This window comes from Colossoma macropomum, unplaced genomic scaffold (assembly GCF_904425465.1).
Source record: "Colossoma macropomum unplaced genomic scaffold, Colossoma_macropomum, whole genome shotgun sequence".
In the NCBI taxonomy this organism is placed as follows: Eukaryota; Metazoa; Chordata; class Actinopteri; order Characiformes; family Serrasalmidae; genus Colossoma; species Colossoma macropomum.
Window position 1 is genome coordinate 12,221,132 of NW_023494810.1, and position 20,443 is coordinate 12,241,574.

Below are 20,443 nucleotides of genomic sequence, written 5' to 3' on the forward strand. Positions count from 1 at the left end.
TTCTCCCGGATGGACGGGAATCATTCGGACGCAGGTGTTACCGTCCGACGCCGTATGCATAAAGCCATCAGCTTCTCGCACGGTCTTCCCGCTGTCGGACGACCGTCTTGTCCTTTTTGGCGCTCTCCCCTCTTTAACGTTTATGGTTCCTGCACTTTCAGGAAATGACCCTTTTATAGGGTCAACACTATAAAAGACTTGTGTCTTTTTTTGTTGGGGGGGGGGCTGGGAGTGGTTGGTGGGTGGATGTTGTGTGTTTGACGTCTTAGGTGTATGTTCTTTGGAAGCGGAGTGGGGGGGTGAGGTGGGGGGTTGTGTTGTTTAATCTACTACCAGCTCTCTTTTTGCGGCCAAAGAAAGAGACCTGAAGAGGTTAATTGGCTCCTCATCCAATATATCACATTGCTGTGAACTCCGTGACCCCACTTGTCAATAGGGGGCTTTTTCTCCACTGTGACTCAGTGAATGTATTAGTTCTTGCTGTGCGTATGTGTGTGTGTGTGTGTGTGGTTAGAGCTGGCTGTGTGTGTGTGTGTGTGTGTGTGTGAGTGCTGGTTTGACCATTTTAGACCAGCAAAAAGAAATAAAGTGCTGAGCAAAAGTCAAAGACCACCATTGATTAGATTACAGTCAAAACAGCCATTAAGCACGAGTTATTCATTTTTTAAGATATATTTCTGATGAGATAAGATATAAGATAATCCACTTGCATAAGGAAAGAGAAAGCCAAAGGACAAAAAGTGCTAAATAAAAAACAAGAGCTGGGGATCGAAAGACTGATTAAAAGCTCTAGAGAAAGTGGGACTCCTAATAACCACCTGGAAGACTTGGTAAACCCCAAAACTGCCCCTATCAGATAAACAGCACTTAAAGCTTTCATCTTTGAGAGAGAGGAGAAAATCAAGCTGCTTCAGATCTGAAAACATCCACAGGAGTTTCTGTCCATCCTTCCACTGTGAGAAGACAACTCAGTGCTATGGGTCTGACAGGATGTGTATCTGTCAAGAAGCCTCACTGAGAAAAGGAGACAAACACATCAAACAAAGAAGCTGAACAATGGACTGACCACCCCAGAGTCCAGACCTCAACATCACTGAATGTGTTTGATTACTTCAGAAAATGATCAGCCAACTTCTAAGACTGAACTTTGAAGGTGAAAAATGTCCCACTGAGAAACTGAATAATGCTGCGTAATTCGTTTTAAATGTTTTCTGCTTTTGTCCTGTTGTTGAAAAATTAATAACATGTATTTATAAGCCGATCGGCTCTGACCATTGCAGAATTGCAGAATTTTGGACCTCTACAGTTGACGCCTTCGCATGAAATGTTCCACTTCTCAAAGTACAACTGGATATTTGTTGTTTTCCCGTCCATTAAAAGTGCTACAAAAATCGACCCAAAGTAAAATCATACTGAATAAAAAGAGCTGATCAGTTGTTTACAAAAGTAAACAGCCTTTTTTGCAATGAACTATACTCAATACTGCTTGGGCTGAGAACTGGAATGCATGACTGACCACTGGTGTGGGGTTTTATTTAGCTAAACTGCAGTAAGATGGACTGATCCTTAAGACGAACAAGAGCGAGAACAGGGAGGAGAAGGAGGGGTGACAAATTACTGACAAACGTTCTCAAAAGCCAGTGATTGTTAGAGGGGGACATTGATGAGGGAGGAAGGTCTGGTTTAAATATGTAGACAGGTGACAAATGAGGGCTCCAAGGGGTCAGCCCCCACTGTGGCCTCATGCACAAGCAGAGAAAATCTTGCCTTTGCACTTCACCCTGAGAAAACCAGTCTTGCACACATACAGGTTTGTTTCTATACAATGTTAAGACAGGGGCTGATACATATGTATCATAATGTTATATGCAAGTCCCTATATGTGATAATATGTCCTTTATGTTTGGGTATAGAAGTAAGTAAACCCCTACATATATAATAATAGTATGTTCCGTATGTATTATATACACACTGACCGCCCACTTCATTAGGTCCACTTCCTTGTAGCTACACTCACTGTCCACTTTATCAGCTCCACTGACCATATATGAGCACTTTGTAGTTCCTGTGACCACTGATGAAAGACTAGAGGATGACTGACACAAACTGTGCAGCAGCAGATGAGCTATCGTCTCTGACTTTACATCTACAAGGTGGACTGACAAGGTAGGAGTGTCTAATAGAGTGGACAGTGAGTGGACACAGTGTTTAAAAACTCCAGCAGCACTGCTGTGTTTGATCCACTCAGACCAGCACAACACACACTAACACACCACCACCATGTCAGTGTTACTGCTGTGCTGAGAACGACCCACTACCCAAATAATATCTCCTCTCATGGGGTACCGTGGGGGGTCCTGACCACTGAAGAACACGGTAACAAAGTATGCAGAGAAAAAGATGGACTACAGTCTCTAACTGTCTTTAAACTGTTGCATATCGCTGCTGTTGGAACAAAACCTTGTATCTCCATTTTTGCCATTTTTTTAGGTTTTGACATAATTTGCCTGCTGTACTTTACACTGGGTGTGAATTTCACAATGAATGGACCAAAAGATACAGCCCAAAATGACTTGACAAAAATTCTGGTTCCATTGACTTACATTAAAAGTAAAGAATGTTTTCTGCTTCTCCTGTTAAGTTATCATTTTAGAGATACGAGGTTTTGCTCCGACAGCAGCGATATATAACTTCATCTAAAGTACGCCAAAACTGAATGTTGTTGTCTTTCACTTTTGAAAAACGAAGGCAAAAAGCTGAGCCAAAGCAATTTTGTTGGTCCTCACATTGTAGCTTTTGTTCCAAAAGTCTATCGAAACAAACACACGCACACAGAAATGACACAGTTATTGATTTGTGAGCTACGATTTAGACACACTGATAGGCAGGTGTCACTCTTCCTGTACTTGGAGCTTTAAGCAACATTAACAACTCTTGGGTTAACCACTTAAACAGCGGGCTTGTTACTTATTGTTGTTGTCGTTGTTATTGTTCAGATCAGTTTTATATAGTGCTTTTTACAACCGGTGCAGTCCCAGAGCAGCTTTACACAGGTCTAGATCCCTTGTGAGCAATCCTAATATGTATTATTCAGTAACTACTGTAAGTTATATAAGTTCTGTAGGTTGAGAGTGACGAACTGAAGTGCTGGCCACATACGAACCCTTACAGTTTAAAGGGTGAGTAAACTGCGAGGACTCTACTAAAAATAATAGGTATTTGGGAGAGATACCATGCAAGGTTCAGGACGCTTCAGTGGATGGTTCTTCAAATAATCAGTTTTGCAAATGAGATGTGAAAGTGTGAAGAACCCAAATGTAAAGGTTCTATACAATTAGCTTTTCCTAGAACGTTTTAGAAACCTGTATTTTCAAGAGCGCAATCAAAATAAATGGCCAGATCAACCTGATTTTGATCCATTTGTCCTGCATTACTGTATACCACATTGAGTGGTTTTGATTACCGTTACATGCAGTTTTAGGAAGGCTGCACTCAAGCACTACATGAGGCACTGCATTGCGATAGCAGGTTTTCGTATTAATTAGTAAATAGGAGAACATAAACCCATTGAACCCCCTCTGCAGCTGCTCGTAAGTATAAAAAAAAAAAAAGAAAAGCGTCCAGTTTGCAGGTTCAGCAGGATGCCTAAGGCGGCATCAAAGGCACATGAGAGGCATATCTCAGGCACGGTGAGCGGGGAAAATAATGTTTGAAGTTTTCTCTCTCTTTTTCCGGTTTGCGCTCCTGTGGGATCCATTATGACGCCACAGGCAAGAGCGATGCGGTCCTTCTCACAGCATGAGAAAAAAAAAGAGGAGGAATGACTGCGAGAAAGAGGAGGAGTGGGGGAGGAGAAGAGATGAAGGAAGGGAGAGGAGATGAAAAAGAGAACCAGCAGTGCAGGAAGCGAGAGGAAAAGGGAAAATTTGAGTGACAGAGCGAAGGGCGAGAGGAATAGGAAAGAGAAGACAGGTGGCGGAGATAGATGGTGAAAGGAAAAGTGCTGTAAGCAATATAAAGAAGATGAAACTGGTGAAAAAAAAGTTTGAGAAGCGCAGGTGGTTCATTACTGACTTACAGTTGTTTTTACTGTCAGGTAGAACCATAAACATAATTCAGTTAAGAACCACCATATACAAGCTATAGGGACCATTCTACCGAAATAGATCAAACAGTATTTAAAAAACAAAGAAATATTCAGATCTTACATACTTACAAGGATTGTGTTGTGGTCTATCTAAACCAAAGGCATTAATAGGGATAGTAATAAGCTAAATATGTAGAAAATCATCATTTATAGGGCTCTTTCTATTGGGAGGTGTCTGTCCCAAACCCTACCCCCTAAATTTACACTTAATACTTGCATTATAAATATTTTTTTCAATGTTGTTTTTCAAAAGATCTTTTTAATTTCTTTTAAGGTGAAGTTGAAAGATTTGGATTCATCAAGAGTTTAATTTTTAAATAAAAAAACTTACCAAAAAAAGTTAAAACTTAAATTTTAAAAAATAATAAAAACCGCTGGCCCATGTTTTCATGCCACTTCTGAAACACAGAGTTTTATTCTGTGGGCAGAGCCTTGTTTTAGCCACACCCCTGCATTTTAGAGCAGGAAGTGAGGCTGCATCCCTGTACCTCATGGCCACACGGTGAGCAGTTAGATCACATAGTTTTGAAGTAAAAGTGAACCAAAGTCTGAAAATCAGTGAGGAACATTAAGAACTGTCACTACCGAAACACACATTTTTAATGTTTTAATGAAAAATATGATTTTCAAAGCTGTGCTTGCTGGTCCTTACAACTTTATGGTGAGTGGGCAGGGCTAAACTGCTGTAGGCTGAATAGGCTGATGTAAGTAAATAAGTTGGTTTTCATGACATCACAAAAACACTACGCAACAACTGGCCTGTTTTTGCAGCTGTTTTCTTAAATGAATTTAATGGATTGGGGACGTATTTAAACACAGTAATATTTGTTCAATCCATGATACAGGCCCTTTAAAATGATCTTAATGACCGTAGAATTAAAGGCCATTACATAAACAGCTTAATAAACATCCTTTTTGATGACATTTTGTAACAATTTGGCTCCAACGTAGCTTCTTGCTAACAGAACAACACCACACATCACCTGAACATTGATCTGACTGATCTAACGCTTGATGCACTGCTCCTGCACTCCACTTACACCAAACAGAAATAATCAAGGAAACGGTTAAAGACAGAACCAAGTGTCGTGCTCCACAGCCACACTGACTACATGGATAACAAAGCACTCAGTTCCTTTGCTTAAACTATTATAGTTTGACCTGGTCAATGGTTCTTTCTTTACCTCTGAGAAAAAATGTGCAAGGCAAGCCTTTAAATCCACTTCAAAGAGCACACAAGGGCTGCCAATCACTCCAGTCTGTTCATGCACTCTACGCAAAGGAGCTTAAAAATGGAAATTAGTGCACATAGATATAGCCTATTATGAAATTCTCTGCAATAAAGGTGGTCTCATAGCAGTGCCAGTGTGTGAGGTGATGTTTTATAGGTTAATAAAAGAAATCAAATCAGTTAAATTTCACATTTTCTGTGAATTAAAAAACGCTGAAAAACGTTGCTGGACCAAAACAGAACTTTCTCCACTCTGTGCCAAATTTTCCCTTCATTCTGAGGTGTAGATATTGAGCCATTCTAAAAACATCTAACTTGTTTATGTGGTACTTCACAGAGCTTTTAGGCCTGCAAGCCCAAATTTGATTTTTTGGCATCTCCAGATTGTATCCAGATTGACGTTTTCATAGTCTGGACAGCATAAAACCATATGAAAACACATTTGGAGGTGGTTTGAAATGCAATTCTAACCAGATTTTTACAGCTGCCTCTCAGTCTGGACGCTCAAATCGGATTTCAAAGTGTCTTTTGTGTCACTTGCGATGCAAGAAACAACGATAACGTCAAATCCAAAGTGACAAAAGTGCTGGGATTCAAGAAGAGGGGCAAAGATTTATGAGGGCCAGAGAATTTTGAAGAGTTTGGAGGGTGAGATGATGCATCTCCATCTCTTCGGCATCCATGTTTCAAATTTGCCTCACCTGCTTAGCTACATAGTTACTGACGCCTATGTTGTTACCATGGCAACCCATGCAGAAAGGTCGGTCATGTCAGGACCAGGGCTGAAAGATGAAATTTCAAATAGCAAGAGCTGCAATTCTTTTAAAATGATAGCCTACATTATCAAAAGCGTCTTAAGTTTTAAGAGGGGAAATTTAACTTTAAAACTCAGAGCTTGTGAACTGCCTGTACGTAAGTTAGACCAATCAGAGGAAACCAAACCTCCATGTGTTGTGACATCACAACCACAACTTACTGGCAGTCTTGCACACAGCATTCAGGGGTCGAGCCTCAAACAGAAAAGGTTGATATTCTGCATATTCTGCCTGCAGTCTGAACAGAGCCTTAGTCAAATCAACGTGGCCTAAAGAGAGAGCTAGACAGAGATCACCCAACTTTCCTGGAAGTATTTGGGACATTTTCATGAGTAGAACTTCATGACACTCCTTATGGACCATTTGGTCCTCTGTGCTGAAATGGTCACAACTCTTCTTATCATGAAACATCCACAAGGCAAAAGTTTGCAAGCCCCTTGGTCAAATGTTTTGTTGACAATAAGTTAACACATCCTCTACAGGAAACAGTCATAAATATGGCATTTTTAATGCACAATTTCCGTTTGTGTGCTGTGTGTAACATATTAGGGGGGAATGCCATTAATTGTGCATTACAATGTACAGAAGTGTGTTCTCTGTAGAGGATGTTGTAACTTTTAACTCTCACATAGAAAATCAACACAACCTTTGTCATTTGACCAGGGGCGCCCGAACTTTTGACAACTGTATTTAGGATTACAGTGGAATCTACAGAGAAGCTGATTATTTCTATCCAGTTGTAGGACTGGGTATAAAATTAAGTACTTTTATGGTACAGAGAATCAAAAAATGATGTAATTCAGTACCAAGTTCAGGACATAAGTAGTCAGTCTCACAGCATCTGGCATGCTATGTTGCTCATGCTATATGTAGCATGTTAGTAAGGATATCGCATCAGTCCTAGACTGGAATCCATTGCAGGTCAGTAAATAAACCCACTTCGAGCAGCACAGGCTTTCTGCTTTAAGCCACACATACTTTCAGGTTGTAATGCAAACAAAAACTATCAAAGTAAGTACAGATCAGGAGTCAGAAGTGAAGTCAGGGTGTCGACACTGGAATCAGCACAGAATGTTTTGATCAATACTCGGCCGAACCGCAGCAGAAAAAGCCACAGAAATGAAGCCTGAGTGGACACAAGAAGCAATTATGTCTATGAAGCACTTTCATTCAGCAGCTGGCAATGGCAATAATGTTTCTGTCAGATTTATTTCGTAAGTCCACGTCAACCAACTAATACGTTAGGATCATCATGTAGGCTATTAAGATTTCACACAGGAAATAAGTTAACACATCCAGTGCAGAGCACACACTTAAACATGGCCTTTTCCTGCAAGCTTTAGTGCACCATTTCTGAGCTTAACATATCAAACATAGATAAAACATAACATATGAAATGTGCCATAACTTTTGCACATGCTGTATTTTTCCCTAATATGTTAAAAACAGCAAATAAACAGTAATGTGTTCTCTGTAGAGGATGCGTTCACTAAGTTTCACTTAGAGAATCAGCAAAAACATGTGATTTGACCAGGAGTACCCAAAGTCCTTTGCATATGGTGCATGAAAAGTGGTGAGGTATTACCGACGCCATAAGTGCACGATAGTCATGCACTAGCGTGGAAAAGTTTGGAGTCACTGCTTGCATGAATAGATTAATAAGTGCTGCTATTTTATTGAAAAACATACACAGTGTAGAACTACTACATACTTATATACTAACTGTAATAAACTACACACCAGAATGCATTTTAGGATTATTTATTCAACATTTCAGGTTGATTTGGGCACCATGAACAGTTACATTAAATAATTAATAATAATATACTTTAATTACAGTTGTGTGCAAAAGTTTTGGCACCCCTGCTCAAATAATATGTGTTTGTTGTTTTGAAAATAAGTGAACACGCCCCCTAACACATTTCTGCACATTTTAATGAACAATTACTGTTTCTTTGCTGAATTTAACATACTGGGCAAAGCTAAAATATAATAAAATAATAATGTGGTCTGTGCAAAAATCTATACTGTATGTTTTATTAATCTTCCGATGTGTTAAACTCAAATAAACAGAAATTGTGCATTAAAATTTGCAACAAATGGCATGTTTACATCTGTTCCCTGTGTATAATGATGTAACAAAACATGTAGTTTAACCAGAGGGGGTGATTTTTTGGTGTGCGACTGTATTTATATATAGTTTAGACACTTTTTCAAATGCGAGGCATTGAGGATGTTAACTTCGGTGCTTCATTCTGTTCTTTCTCAGTCATCTACAGCTCTGTTTACCACTCTGGATCTAACATTGGTACATTTCTCACAGCTACCTACAAATGAGCTGTAATCTATGTAGCATCATAGAATAGAAGCATTTTAAACATTTACTGCACTTTTTATTTTTACAAAAACGTCATCAATAACAGTGATTCCACATTTGTGAACGCTGGGCAAGTGAGGTTTGACTCATTATATATACACATATAGTACATTATACAAATATATATCATGGGAGATCTCGCTCGCAGCCGTTCAGAATGGATCATTTATGTGACTCCCAATGGCAGGCCGCTGAGCTGCTGTTCATTATGCCTGCGGGAATGGCCAACGACGTGGGCTGTGTGACAATCAACGAAGAGGTTAGTTTTAGGGGAACACAAACCTATCTTTGTTCGCCCCCTGCTCCCCAAAAGAAAAAACGGATTATTTGCTCGGCTTTTCGTCCGCCTTGTGCGGAATACATTACGTGTGTAAATGTTGTTGAACCCCAGCGATTCTTAGCGGAAAGGTCACACACTCCCCTCGACCCCAACTGTTCCACGGGGCTTTGTGTCCCCCTCGATGGAGGAGGCAGGAGAGAAAAAAAACGGCGAGCTGTGCCTATAAACTTCGCATTTAAAAGGCAAGTGCGGTTGTGAGGGACTGCTGCGAGGAGGAGGAGGAGGTGGAGGAGGTGGAGGAGGGTGTTGGGGAGTGAGGGGGGGGAACAATAGCATCTTTTTTTGGACACACTTTTTCTCAGTGCGCCTGACAGCAGGGGAGCCGGTTAGGGCCCGTCTCTAAAGCGCTGCTCTAACACAGCTGCTCACGATTTTTAGGGCCATTCTGTCATTAGACGGCCTATCTGCCATAACATCGCCGCTTATTTCGAGCGTGCGAACCTGCTCCCATTTCCAAAATTGCTTTCTTTTTGCCTGCTAAACTGAATGGGGCTTTGAGTTTATGAGCAGAACGAGAACTGTCGTCCATTCAAGTGCATCTGCCTGTCGTGATTTAAATTACATTATCATTATTGATTTATTACCCCCGGGCAAAGGGGGGAAAACAGCCTCGACCAAAAAACAGAAAGCAGCCTGCCAACAACAATAGCAAGGACAGATTTGCAAGGATGCAAACATAAGCAGTAAACAAATCAAATAAAAATAAAGAAAGCTGCAAAAGTTTGCCAGTAAACAAACCTCCTGCACCGAAAACTAAAGTCTCGGATGAGCAGTTGCCCCATTAGCTTATCTACTGTGGGATAAGTGAATGGATATACAGCTACAACTTTATGTCAATGGCTAACAACAACATTTCATTACAAAAATATGAAAGATGTTTACATGTTTCCCGGTAGGCCACAATTCAGTTACATTCAACTGTTGATTTGCCAAGTTCATATTCAAACCCACGCCACGTCTAACAGCTGACACATCATTTGTCTCTCTTTAAAATGGGTTGGCAACTGAAGTTCAGCTTCAGCTTCAGTTTCACAGAGGAAAGCTAAACTCCAGATACAATGATGCAAAAACATTTGAAAGACAAACCTAGAGGATGAACAGCAGTCACAAATCCTCTCAATACAGTATGCTAAGAAATAAAGTTGCACCAAAGAAGAGTGAAGCTAAAAGGTGAGGTTTCACCAGAGATACAAATGGTAAGCTGCTAAATTATGAAAACTGAGCCAAGCAGAGGAACCAAAAAGTGAAGTGTCACCAGAGACTAAGCAGTGAAACTAAAAGGTTAAGTTTTACCAGAGACACAGGCAATAAATGAAGCAGTTTTACTAGAGACGAGACAGTAAAGCTAAGTGGTGAAGCTAAAAAAGTGAAGTTGCACCAGAGACACAAATAGCAAGACAGTAAAGCTAAGCAGTGAAGTAAAAATGAGAAATTAGAAGTTGCACCAGAGACACAAGCAGTGATGCTAAGATGCAATTTTGCTAAATATAAGACAGTTAAGCTAGGCCGTAAAGCTAAAAAGCATGGTTGCACTAGAGACGCAGACAGCAAGACAGCAAGCTAAGCACTGAAAATACAATGTGAAGTTGAGCCAGAGACACAAGCAGTGATGCTAAGACGTGGTTTTACTAAATACAAGACAGTAAAGCTAAGCAGCAAAGCTAAAAAAAGTGAAGTTGAACCACAGACACAATGAGCAAGACAGTAAAGCTAAGCATTGAAAATATAAGGTGAAGTTGAGCCAGAAACACTAATGCTAAGATGTAGTTTTTCTAGAAACAAGACAAAATCTAAGTGGTAAAACTACAAAGTAAAGTTGCACCACTGACACAGATAGCAAAACAGTAGGCTAAGCATTGAAACTTGTTGTGCCAAAGACACAAGCAGTGAACAGTGATGCTAAATTGTAGTTTTGCTGGGGACAACACAGTAAAAAGCTAAGCAGTGAAACTAAAAAGTGAAGTTACACCAGAGACACAGATAGCAAGGAGTGATGCTACGAGGTAGTTCTAGCTGAGACAGTGAGCTAAGCAGTGAAACTTAAGAAAAGATGAGTTGCTGAGACACAAACAGTGAGCTAAGCAAGGGACTAAAAAAACTAGGAAGTAGAAATTGCACCAATGACACGAGCAGTTATGCTACAAAATAGTTTTACTAAAGACAAGACAGTCAAGCTAAGCTGTGAAACTAAAAGGTGAAGTTACACCAGAGACTTAGTACGAGGCAGTTCTACTTGAGACAGTGAGCTAAGCAGTGAAATTCAAGTAAAAATCAGTAAAAATCAGAAACTGAAAATCGCACCAGAGACATAAGCAGTAATGCAGGCTTAGCTGTGAAACGGAAAAAGTAAAGTTGCACCAGAGACACAGGCAGCAAGCAGTGATGCTACGAGGTAGCAGAAAAGACAAGGTAGGGAAGGTAAACACGCGAGCCGCAGAGAGACAGACAGTAAGCGCTAAGATGAAGTTTCACCACAGACGCAGAAGCAGCTGGTTAAAAGTTTCACCGAGGACACACAAGCGAAAAGGCCACTCACGCTCCGAGGCCATGGTGATGACCGACTCGGTGGTGGCGTGGTACTCGTCCGCCTCCACGAACTCGTCGTGCGGGGACGCGTCCCCCTGGAAGTCGTGCTGGTCCAGGAGCTGCTGCAGAGGGGGCGCTTTGGGCAGCAGCTGGTTGACCACCTCTCGGCTGATGTTGGGCGCCTGCTTGAGCCGCAGCTTGCTGAGGATCTGCGACTTGATGGTCTCCAGGCGCAGCACTTTGCTCTGCTCGCGCCATACGCACGCGGAGCACTCGCGGGCGCCGGAGTCCTCCACCTCGATGAGGGAGACCCGGGCGTCCGGGTCGGGGTGAAGGTCCGGCTCCGCGTCCCGGGAGGGCGGCGGGAGCGAGAGGTCGGGCTCGTCGCTGCCGGAGAGCTCCAAACCCACCAGCACCGTGAGACACAGCAGAAAGTTGTACCTCGCCATCTTCCTCCAGCGGAGGGCTTCCAAAACGAGAGCGAAGCGGAGCAGCAGCAGGAGAAGGATGACGACCCTCGGAGAGAAACCCACTCAGACGCTCGTGCTTTCGCTTCAAGTGTGAGTTTCCATAACAGAGGAGGATGGAGGACAACAAAGCGGCGAGTCCGGCTGAGTTTGGAGCGGCACTGAGGCGCCTTAACGCATCCCGGCGGAGGAGCCGGCCGTCGTTCCTCGTCGTTTCTGACACTTGGACGGACAGCTGCACGGACCTCGGTCACGTTTTTTGGAGGGGGGTGAAAGATGTTTCTTTTCTTTGCTTTGCTTTTTTTAGTGTTGTCACTGACAAGTGTACAAGCGCGCTCGGAGAGCCCCCCTTTATATAAGCCCACTGGCCGCTGTCGTAATCCGCCTCTATTGGCTAAGATCGCAACAAAAGGCTTTCAGGTTTGTCACTAAGTCAGGAGAGAGAGAGAGAGAGCGAGAGAGAGAGAGAGAGAGAGAGAGGGTGGGAGAGTGAGAGAGGGAGAGATAGTAAGAGAGAGAGATAGTGAGGGAGAGAGAGAGCGAATGAGGGAGAGAGAAGTGAGAAAATGAGAGAGAGCTAGAGAGAAAGAGTGAGTGGAAAGGTAAGGTAGTGTAAGGGAGAGAGATTATTAATATTAGCACTTTTAAAACTAAGCTTCTTTCATCACCTTGGCAACAGTTGTTAATTGCGATTCATGCCAATAAAGCCATTTAAATCGAAATTTGAGTGAGAAAGAGAAAGTGAGAAAGAGAAAGAGTGTGAGAAAGAGAAAGAGTGTGAGAGAGAAAGAGAGGGAGAGAGTGTATGAGAGAGAAAGAGAGAGGGAGAGTGTGTGTGAGAGAGGGAGAGAGAGGGAGAGTGTGTGTGAGAGAGGGAGAGAGAGGGAGAGTGTGTGTGAGAGAGGGAGAGTGTGTGAGAGAGAGAAAGAGAGACCAAGTACCTGCTCAGTGACCACAGTTTGGCCGTACATATAATGGGCAATGGGCAGATATAAGAAATCCTGGATGCCCAGAGAGAGAAAATTCGAGAAAATTTCACAACAAAACTGAAAAACATTCTCCCAAATTTTGAAATTCTAACACAATCTGAAAATGACCAGTTTTCCTTGGAGAAGGACAAACAGCATCTCTCGCTGCAAAATATGTGGTTACTTACTGTCCTGCCTGAGGGACAGTAACACACTCCACCCCCTGACCTCACTGACCCCCCACCAAACCCTCACAGTATAATAGTTACACTGTCTGTTATCATTTTTTATTATTAAATATTGTCTCATTTTATTCATTTACTTTAGTTACTTCAATATTATAACTGTTATCATTTCACTATGACTGTTATCATTATTACTGTTATTATTATTATTATTATTATTATTTTTAACTATATTTGTTTTTAGTTCTATGTTCCACTTAGAACTGAATTTTATATGATTTGTCAAGATTGTGCTAAAACAGTCATACCAATAAAACTACTCAGAATTTGGATAATTTGAGAAAGAGAGAGGGAGGGAGAGAGAGAGAGAGAGTGTGTCTGTGTGAGTGTGTGTGTGTAAGAGAAAGAGAGAAAGGAAGAGAGAGCGAGAGAGATAGAGACAGAGTGTGAGAGATTGTATGTAGTCCTGTTGGCCCGTTTTGGTAACTGGATGCTTTAGCAATTTTACCAGCTTAAAGGAGATCTTTTTCAGCGAAAAACAATTTTAGTACAACGTCAAACTGACAGAGACTCTCTGAGTGAAGTTTTCCTATTAAATATCATAAACGGTGGCCTCCAAAAAGTATTCAGACACTTTGTGTTTATAAACTTTTAACACTGTTTTGGTTTCTTCAAAAAGCCCTTTAGAAATGTTATGGGCAAAAAACACTTTTACCAAAACATTAAACGCATGATAGACTGTGGAGTTTTCATACTGAGGACCATTTACAGTGGTCCCAAAAAGTATCTGGACACTAACCATCGGTAAACTCCATTGTCCTTTAGTTTACTTAATGAAACGTGTAACTAAATGAGATCTGTGTAAGAGACACTGATGGTAGACGGTGTGTGTGGAGTTTTCATATTGAGTATCTTATACACTGGCCATAAAAGTGATGCGAAAATGCTGCAGCATAGAATTGATATTTATAGATTTTAGGGCAAATACAGAAATGTGGCTCCTCAAACTCACTGCTTTGACAGCACTGAAGAAATAGCAATAGTAGCAAATATCAGTTATTTTGTCATGTTTAGGTTAGATTTAACGTTCAGGCCTACATCCTATGACCTGTAACACCTGAAGTTAAAGTAATTAAAATTCAAGTAGAGGTAAAAATACCTGATCAAAGAACAACTTTGGTAAAAAGTTAGAGGTCCAAAAATGACACAACTAAGTACATCCAGCATCTGTCAGCATAGTAAGTGAAGTTTGTATGACTCTGTTCTTATGTTTTTGGTCTACAATAGCACGTTAAACCTCACTGAAATACAATTGTAAAAAAATTAAACGTAATGCACACATGAGGTTGTGTTTATACACTGACAGGCAGAAAATGTGCTGAAATTAATAGTAAAAGATCCATTACATTGATTTAACATTGATTGAAGTAGCTGTGTGTAGCTTACATTTTAAGGCGGATAACACTATTGAAAAGTAGCGTCATGTGTGCGTTCTTTTTTACGTTTTTCCGCTGTAATGAGTGCATTTCAATTTGGCACGAATTCCTCTCCATACCAAATATGTATAAAAGGGAATTCCACCAATTTTTCGTAATTAAATGGTTTAGATGTAAACAGTCGTTAAAAGTGATTTGCTGTGAACCAGACGTCCACCTCCCTTACAGAAAATTATTACATTAAATGGTTATGAATACACTGCCTGATGTCTGAGACACTGTTTTATGACCAGATTACAGACTAAAGCATATTTTAAAAAAGTATTCTTGGGAGAGGGGTACATGCAGGGTGTTGTGACCCAGAATAGCCCCAATGAATTTAGATTTTCCACTAGTTTACAATCATGGACGTTACATATAAATGCTTAGAAGATACGTGTAGGTTCACTGGTGGTTTTGGATAGTAAATAAAATGTCCATATTTCTGTTGTAGTCATGGTGACCCCTGGTTCCTATCACCACCACTGTAAGGAAATCTGAACCATTTCACACCAAACCACTCTGAATGACTCTGTTTATATTCAAGTGATTTAATTATTTTAAAAGAAATTTTTAAAATTTGGTGGAATTGTTTTGCCTGCTGATTATCCACCCAGGTGTGCTGTCTTCCTCAAATAGCAGTACTCTTACACTGTTGCAGAAGAAGTGTGTAGAGCTTTCATAGAAGTGAGCAAATGTCTTTGAAGTTAAGATTAATAGTGAGTTTGTCTCCTTTACTGCTGTAACAGCCTCTACTCTTCTGGGAAGGCTTTACACTAGATGCTGGAACATTGCTGTGAGGATCTGATTGAGCATTAGTGAGGTAAGGAATGATGTTGGCTGGTCAGTTCTGGATCACTCCAGCTCATCCCAAAGGTATTGGAAGGAGCTCCATCACTCCATAGAACACAGTTCCACTGCTCCACAATCCAATGCTAGGGGCTTTATAACCCTCTAGCCCACGCTTGGCATTAAGCATTGTGACCTTAAGCTCATGTTCTGCTGCTCTCATTCTATTGGTTAATGCTTCTCTATGGAGATTACACAGGCTGCATCAAAAATGGGGGCAGCTCAAAGTAGAGTTGCCTCATTAAAAGGGCTGTCTGGATACTTTTGGTATAGTGGTAGATAGTGTGTATTGTATTATTAAGTCTAATGTTCAGTAAAATTATACATTGATGATGGTAAAATAGTGATAAATCTGAACTAATCTGAAAAAAATAAGTATTTTGCTTTACAGAGCATTTCACATCAAACCAAGTGATTTTGTGGCCTTTTTGGCGAACACTTCAACAATTATTTGTGCGCATAACATAAAGACAGATTTCTCTGTCCATGAAGATCCAACCATGACCCAGTCTTAGAGCCCTGACTGAGGCAGCCAGCTTTTGGAGCCCATAATGCCATATATCCTTTTAAGATACTCACAACATCCCACATCCACCACCATGCTTCACAGTGAGAAGGAGGTTCTGTTTTGCTTGACCTTGACTCTTTTTGGGTCAGAGGCACATGGTGTCCCACAACTCTGAAACCATGAAAATGAGCTCAAAATAATAATAAACCCCAGAAAGGTTGATGTATATGCAGCCTGTTATTTTAATTTATAAACATTGTTGCAGGATTTTTGTCAGTGGTGTCTTGTATGGAGGTCTCAAAGGAACAAAGGTGAACTCTGAGAAGTCCATGGTTACTGAAATCTCTTTTATTTCTGACACATAGCTTCATGATTCGCAAAAGGATTGTGTCAGTGGTGTCACCTATGAAATATAATTTTTTAAATTTTAAATCTAAGTAATTTTTTAAAATCTAAATAAAATAATGTATGCAATAGCTGTCATTTTCAACATAAAACATACAATGTGGCTGTGAAACTAGTGAGAGTGGACTATATTTTAGAAAAGTGCAGATTTTGATCGTGTCAGTGGTGTGACTGTCAGTGGTGCAACTTTACCGTTCAGTGTAACTGACTTCGTTTTACACTTGAATTACATACTAACATTCACACCTGGTTTACCACCAAAATGGTAGAATGACCATTTGACTGTCAACCCACTTTGCTTGCTGGTGTCACATAAACATAAACTCTAACCACCTTCACTGACCCTCCAACTGTTTATTTGATTTTCTTTTTTTTTTAATATTATTTTCATATGGTTTAGCTGTTGTTTCACTTATTATTCTTTTTTCATTTTATTTATTTTGTTATTTTTTATTTTTTTACTGACAATTTGTCTTACATCTTCTATTTATTATTTATTTCATTAATTGTGTTTTTTATTTATTTTATCCTTATCTGATCTGTTATTAATCTATTATACTATTGTAATTTAATAGTTTATTGATTACTTTTTTCTCTGAAATTTTTGAGTTATAATGTATTTTTACTATCCAACTTCTCGATCCTTGATTTCTGGCTCAGCTACACTGAAAATGAGGGTCTCTCTCAATGTACTCTTGATTGATTGTTTTGGTCCCATCTGACAATAGAACCTGGTTCCACTGACGTTTAGCAAACACTGTTCTGAGAAACAGCAGAGGCTTTGTCCTGGCATGCTTTCCATATTGTTTTTTGGCACAGAGTTGGCATCTAATTATAGTTTTGGAGGCTCAGTGATCCCAGAATGCAACCAACTCCTGCAGCTGTCCAACTGTGGAGAAGATTTTCCCTCTCAAACCATCTGAAACATCACAATCATCCAGGAGAGGAAGTGGGTATCATAAGTGGGGATTTTTCTAGGGGGGCAAATAGTTTTTGGGAAAAATACATCTTTTTCTCTATTTTTCAGTGAGAGAAGTTGATCAATAACATTTTCTCACGCCTTGTTCAAGGGTGCCAAGAATTCCGGAGGGTGCTGTAATTGTTGAGGTGTGTGTATCAGTCCACACCCATGAGAAAGCAAGTTCTTGCACATGCCTCAGAAGCTTAAAGAAACTTCTTTGTCCTTCATGTATCACTGTCTTTAACTCCATTTTTGCTAATGTTAATAGTCTAAAATTAATCATATTCATAATGTCCATTATTCTTGTCACAGAGCTTACAGTTGTCCTCTTTCTCGTAGCTTTCTTGGAAATATTGTCCTTATAATAGACACCATTTTTTCAGCTCCTTTGATGAGATGCAACTATGACTAAATATCATGACTCATCATGTGTGATTTAGACTTGTGCTAACTTATGATGGCATTGTTTTCTACAGTCTGTGAAGCTGTTTGGCCAGTTGTTTTCATTGTCCAAGTGAAGTGTGTATGATATCCTGTGCTGCAGTGCCACCTAGTGTTGTCAGTTACTATTGTTCTGCTCGTTGGCTTCCTTCCAGTAATATCACCTGCGCCTGTGATGATAATGACAGTGATTCATAGCACTTAGAGAGAAGCAAAATCTGGCATAAAGGATTCCACCTTTGACCTTCCCCTGGTCAAAATTATGTTTTGTTGATTTTCTAAGTGAAAATTAGTCAACATCCTCTGCAGACAGCTGGGTTAAATGTGGCATTTTCTGCAAAATTTTTGTGCATGAATGTAGACGATGTGTTAATCGGGGCACCGATAGACAGACAGACAGACAGACAGACAGATAGATAGATAGACAGACAGACAGACAGACAGACAGATAGATAGATAGATAGACAGACAAAAAGACAAATGGATAGATAAATAGATAGATGGATAGACAGACAGACAGATAGATAGATAGATAGATAGATAGATAGATAGATAGATAGATGTAGAGATTCTAATATGAGGCACCCTCATAATCTTGGGGAATTGAAGATGTTTTGCCAAGAGGAATCAGCCAAACTTGTAAAAGCCTAATTACTTCTTACCGTAGAGGTTTTTAAGATTTAATTACCAAAAAAGGCTTTGAAACTATGTACTAATGATGTTCATTTCTGGTTTCTGAATAGTTTTTTTTTTTACCATTGGTTTAATCTTTTAAACAAATCTTTGTTGATGCCTAGGCTTAATATACATGCTTTTCTGTTCATGTTTTTAAAGTCAAAAGACGTCTGTATATTTGAAATGTATATATGCACTGGAAGTGTAATATATATATATATATATATATATATATATATATATTAGAGTCAGTTTCTCCAATGAGCTCCCGTAATAGTGAATTTGAATGTAGGTGTTTATATAATTACTACGGACACATCTGTGTTTGTATGAAAGGAAAAGGAAGTCAACACTCAAATCAGTGACAGATTAATCTATGCAGGGAAATGCTGTGGAACATCCCATTAGTTCTTCTGTTCTCCTTTCGGTTTTGTAAAAACAAAACAGTTCTCTGGGAGGTTCGGGTGACTACTTATTGATTGAGTCGCTACATTTGCTAAAAATGTTAGTAATTCTTCTGAACTCTCCCAGCAGTGTAATGAGCCTAGTGTTAAGGTGTATTCAGCTAATTATTCATAATTCAATCAATAAGACAGTCATTCAGAGTGGTTTGGTGTGAAATGATTCATTGGTGGAGAAAGTTACTGAATCTTTACAATGGTGGTGATAGGAACAAGGAGTTTCCATGTCTACAACACATTTAATTAAAGGGGAATTCCACCTTTTTTTATCTAAATGGTTAAGACACAAAAAACAAAGTCATTCAGAGTTGTTTGCTTCTATAAAAACTTACTAAGGTGATAGGAACCAGACATCTGAAGGATTCAAGGCCTCTGAAAGCTCCCTCACAGAAAGACACGTGTAGGTTCACTGGATAGTAAATAAAATAGCCATAATTGTGTTGTAGACATGGTGACCCCTGGTTCCTATCACCACCCCTGTAAAGAAATCTGAGTCAGTAAGTTTCTCTACAATGAATCATTTCACACCAAACCACTCTCAATGACTGTTTACATCTCAACCAGTGAATTTTGTTGAATTTTATTTTTCAATTCTGTGGAATTCCACTTTGAGTACTGAAAAACCACCAGTGAACCTACATGTGTCTTTTGAGTTTTTATATATGTTGTTGTTAAGGGTAAAAATGTATTAATTAACAAAAAAAAAAAGAAAAATCTTTGGGATCTATTTGTCTCACCACGCTCTGCATGTACCCCCATCCTATGAATGGGTGTGAATAGCTCTCAAGCTGAAGAAGGCTGTAATCCAAATAAGGACTAGGGGATTTTCACCAAAGTCACTTGATAATCTTGTTTGCACAAAATAAGGCATGACTGTGTGATAAATTCTTTCATTATGACAGAACTGCAGCATTATTAATCCACACTACATATAATGTTGGAATACATAGACAATTTGCACCATAAATGAGGATGTTATGCTTAATTCAGCTTTTTTTTAAAAAAAAGGGGTTTATATATATATATATATATATATATATATATATATAACCTCTTTATATATATACACATATATATATATACATACATATATATATGTATATATATATATACACACACACAGACATCAATATAATTATACATATGCAAATATAATTATACAAAAAAAGCAGAAACAATGTGAAATGTACAAAATTTATTCTGAAAATAGCACATTTCAAAATACACACTCTGTTCATATTAAAACCAGCATGTGAAATTTACTGTAATTTACAAAGATTTAACTGATGTACTTAAATGTCCATGCGGGCTGATGAAGATTATCACTTAACATTTGAAAGATTTTAAGATATTAAGGATATTATGCTCTAACAGGAATTCTACCATCCTGAAAGTGCGTGCAAAAATCACAAAAACTAAACATAAATCCATCTGCGTAGACTTCAAGCGTACCTGGCGCATACTCAGCATTTTAAAGGCGAGTGTAGCTTTAGGTTACATGGAATCCCAACCACTCTGTGAATGTGTGTGTGGACCCAGCATTACAATGAGACAAGTCAAGCTTGTGGCACTATACAGCGACCAGAGCACTGTGTCAGATATTGATTCAGCA

The 20,443-nt window shown here is 39.6% G+C and overlaps 1 protein-coding gene across 1 annotated transcript in view; it reads right to left on the bottom strand.

The window, feature by feature from the left end:
* LOC118799498 (growth/differentiation factor 11-like) overlaps positions 1-12,209 on the bottom strand; it is a 36,717-nt gene extending 24,508 nt beyond the window's left edge. The window contains exon 1 of the mRNA XM_036559418.1: positions 11,447-12,209. Within this exon, the coding sequence (XP_036415311.1) occupies positions 11,447-11,885 (439 nt within the window). The 5' untranslated portion in view covers positions 11,886-12,209. The remainder of the gene's footprint in view (positions 1-11,446) is intronic.
* Positions 12,210-20,443: the final 8,234 nt, after the last annotated feature.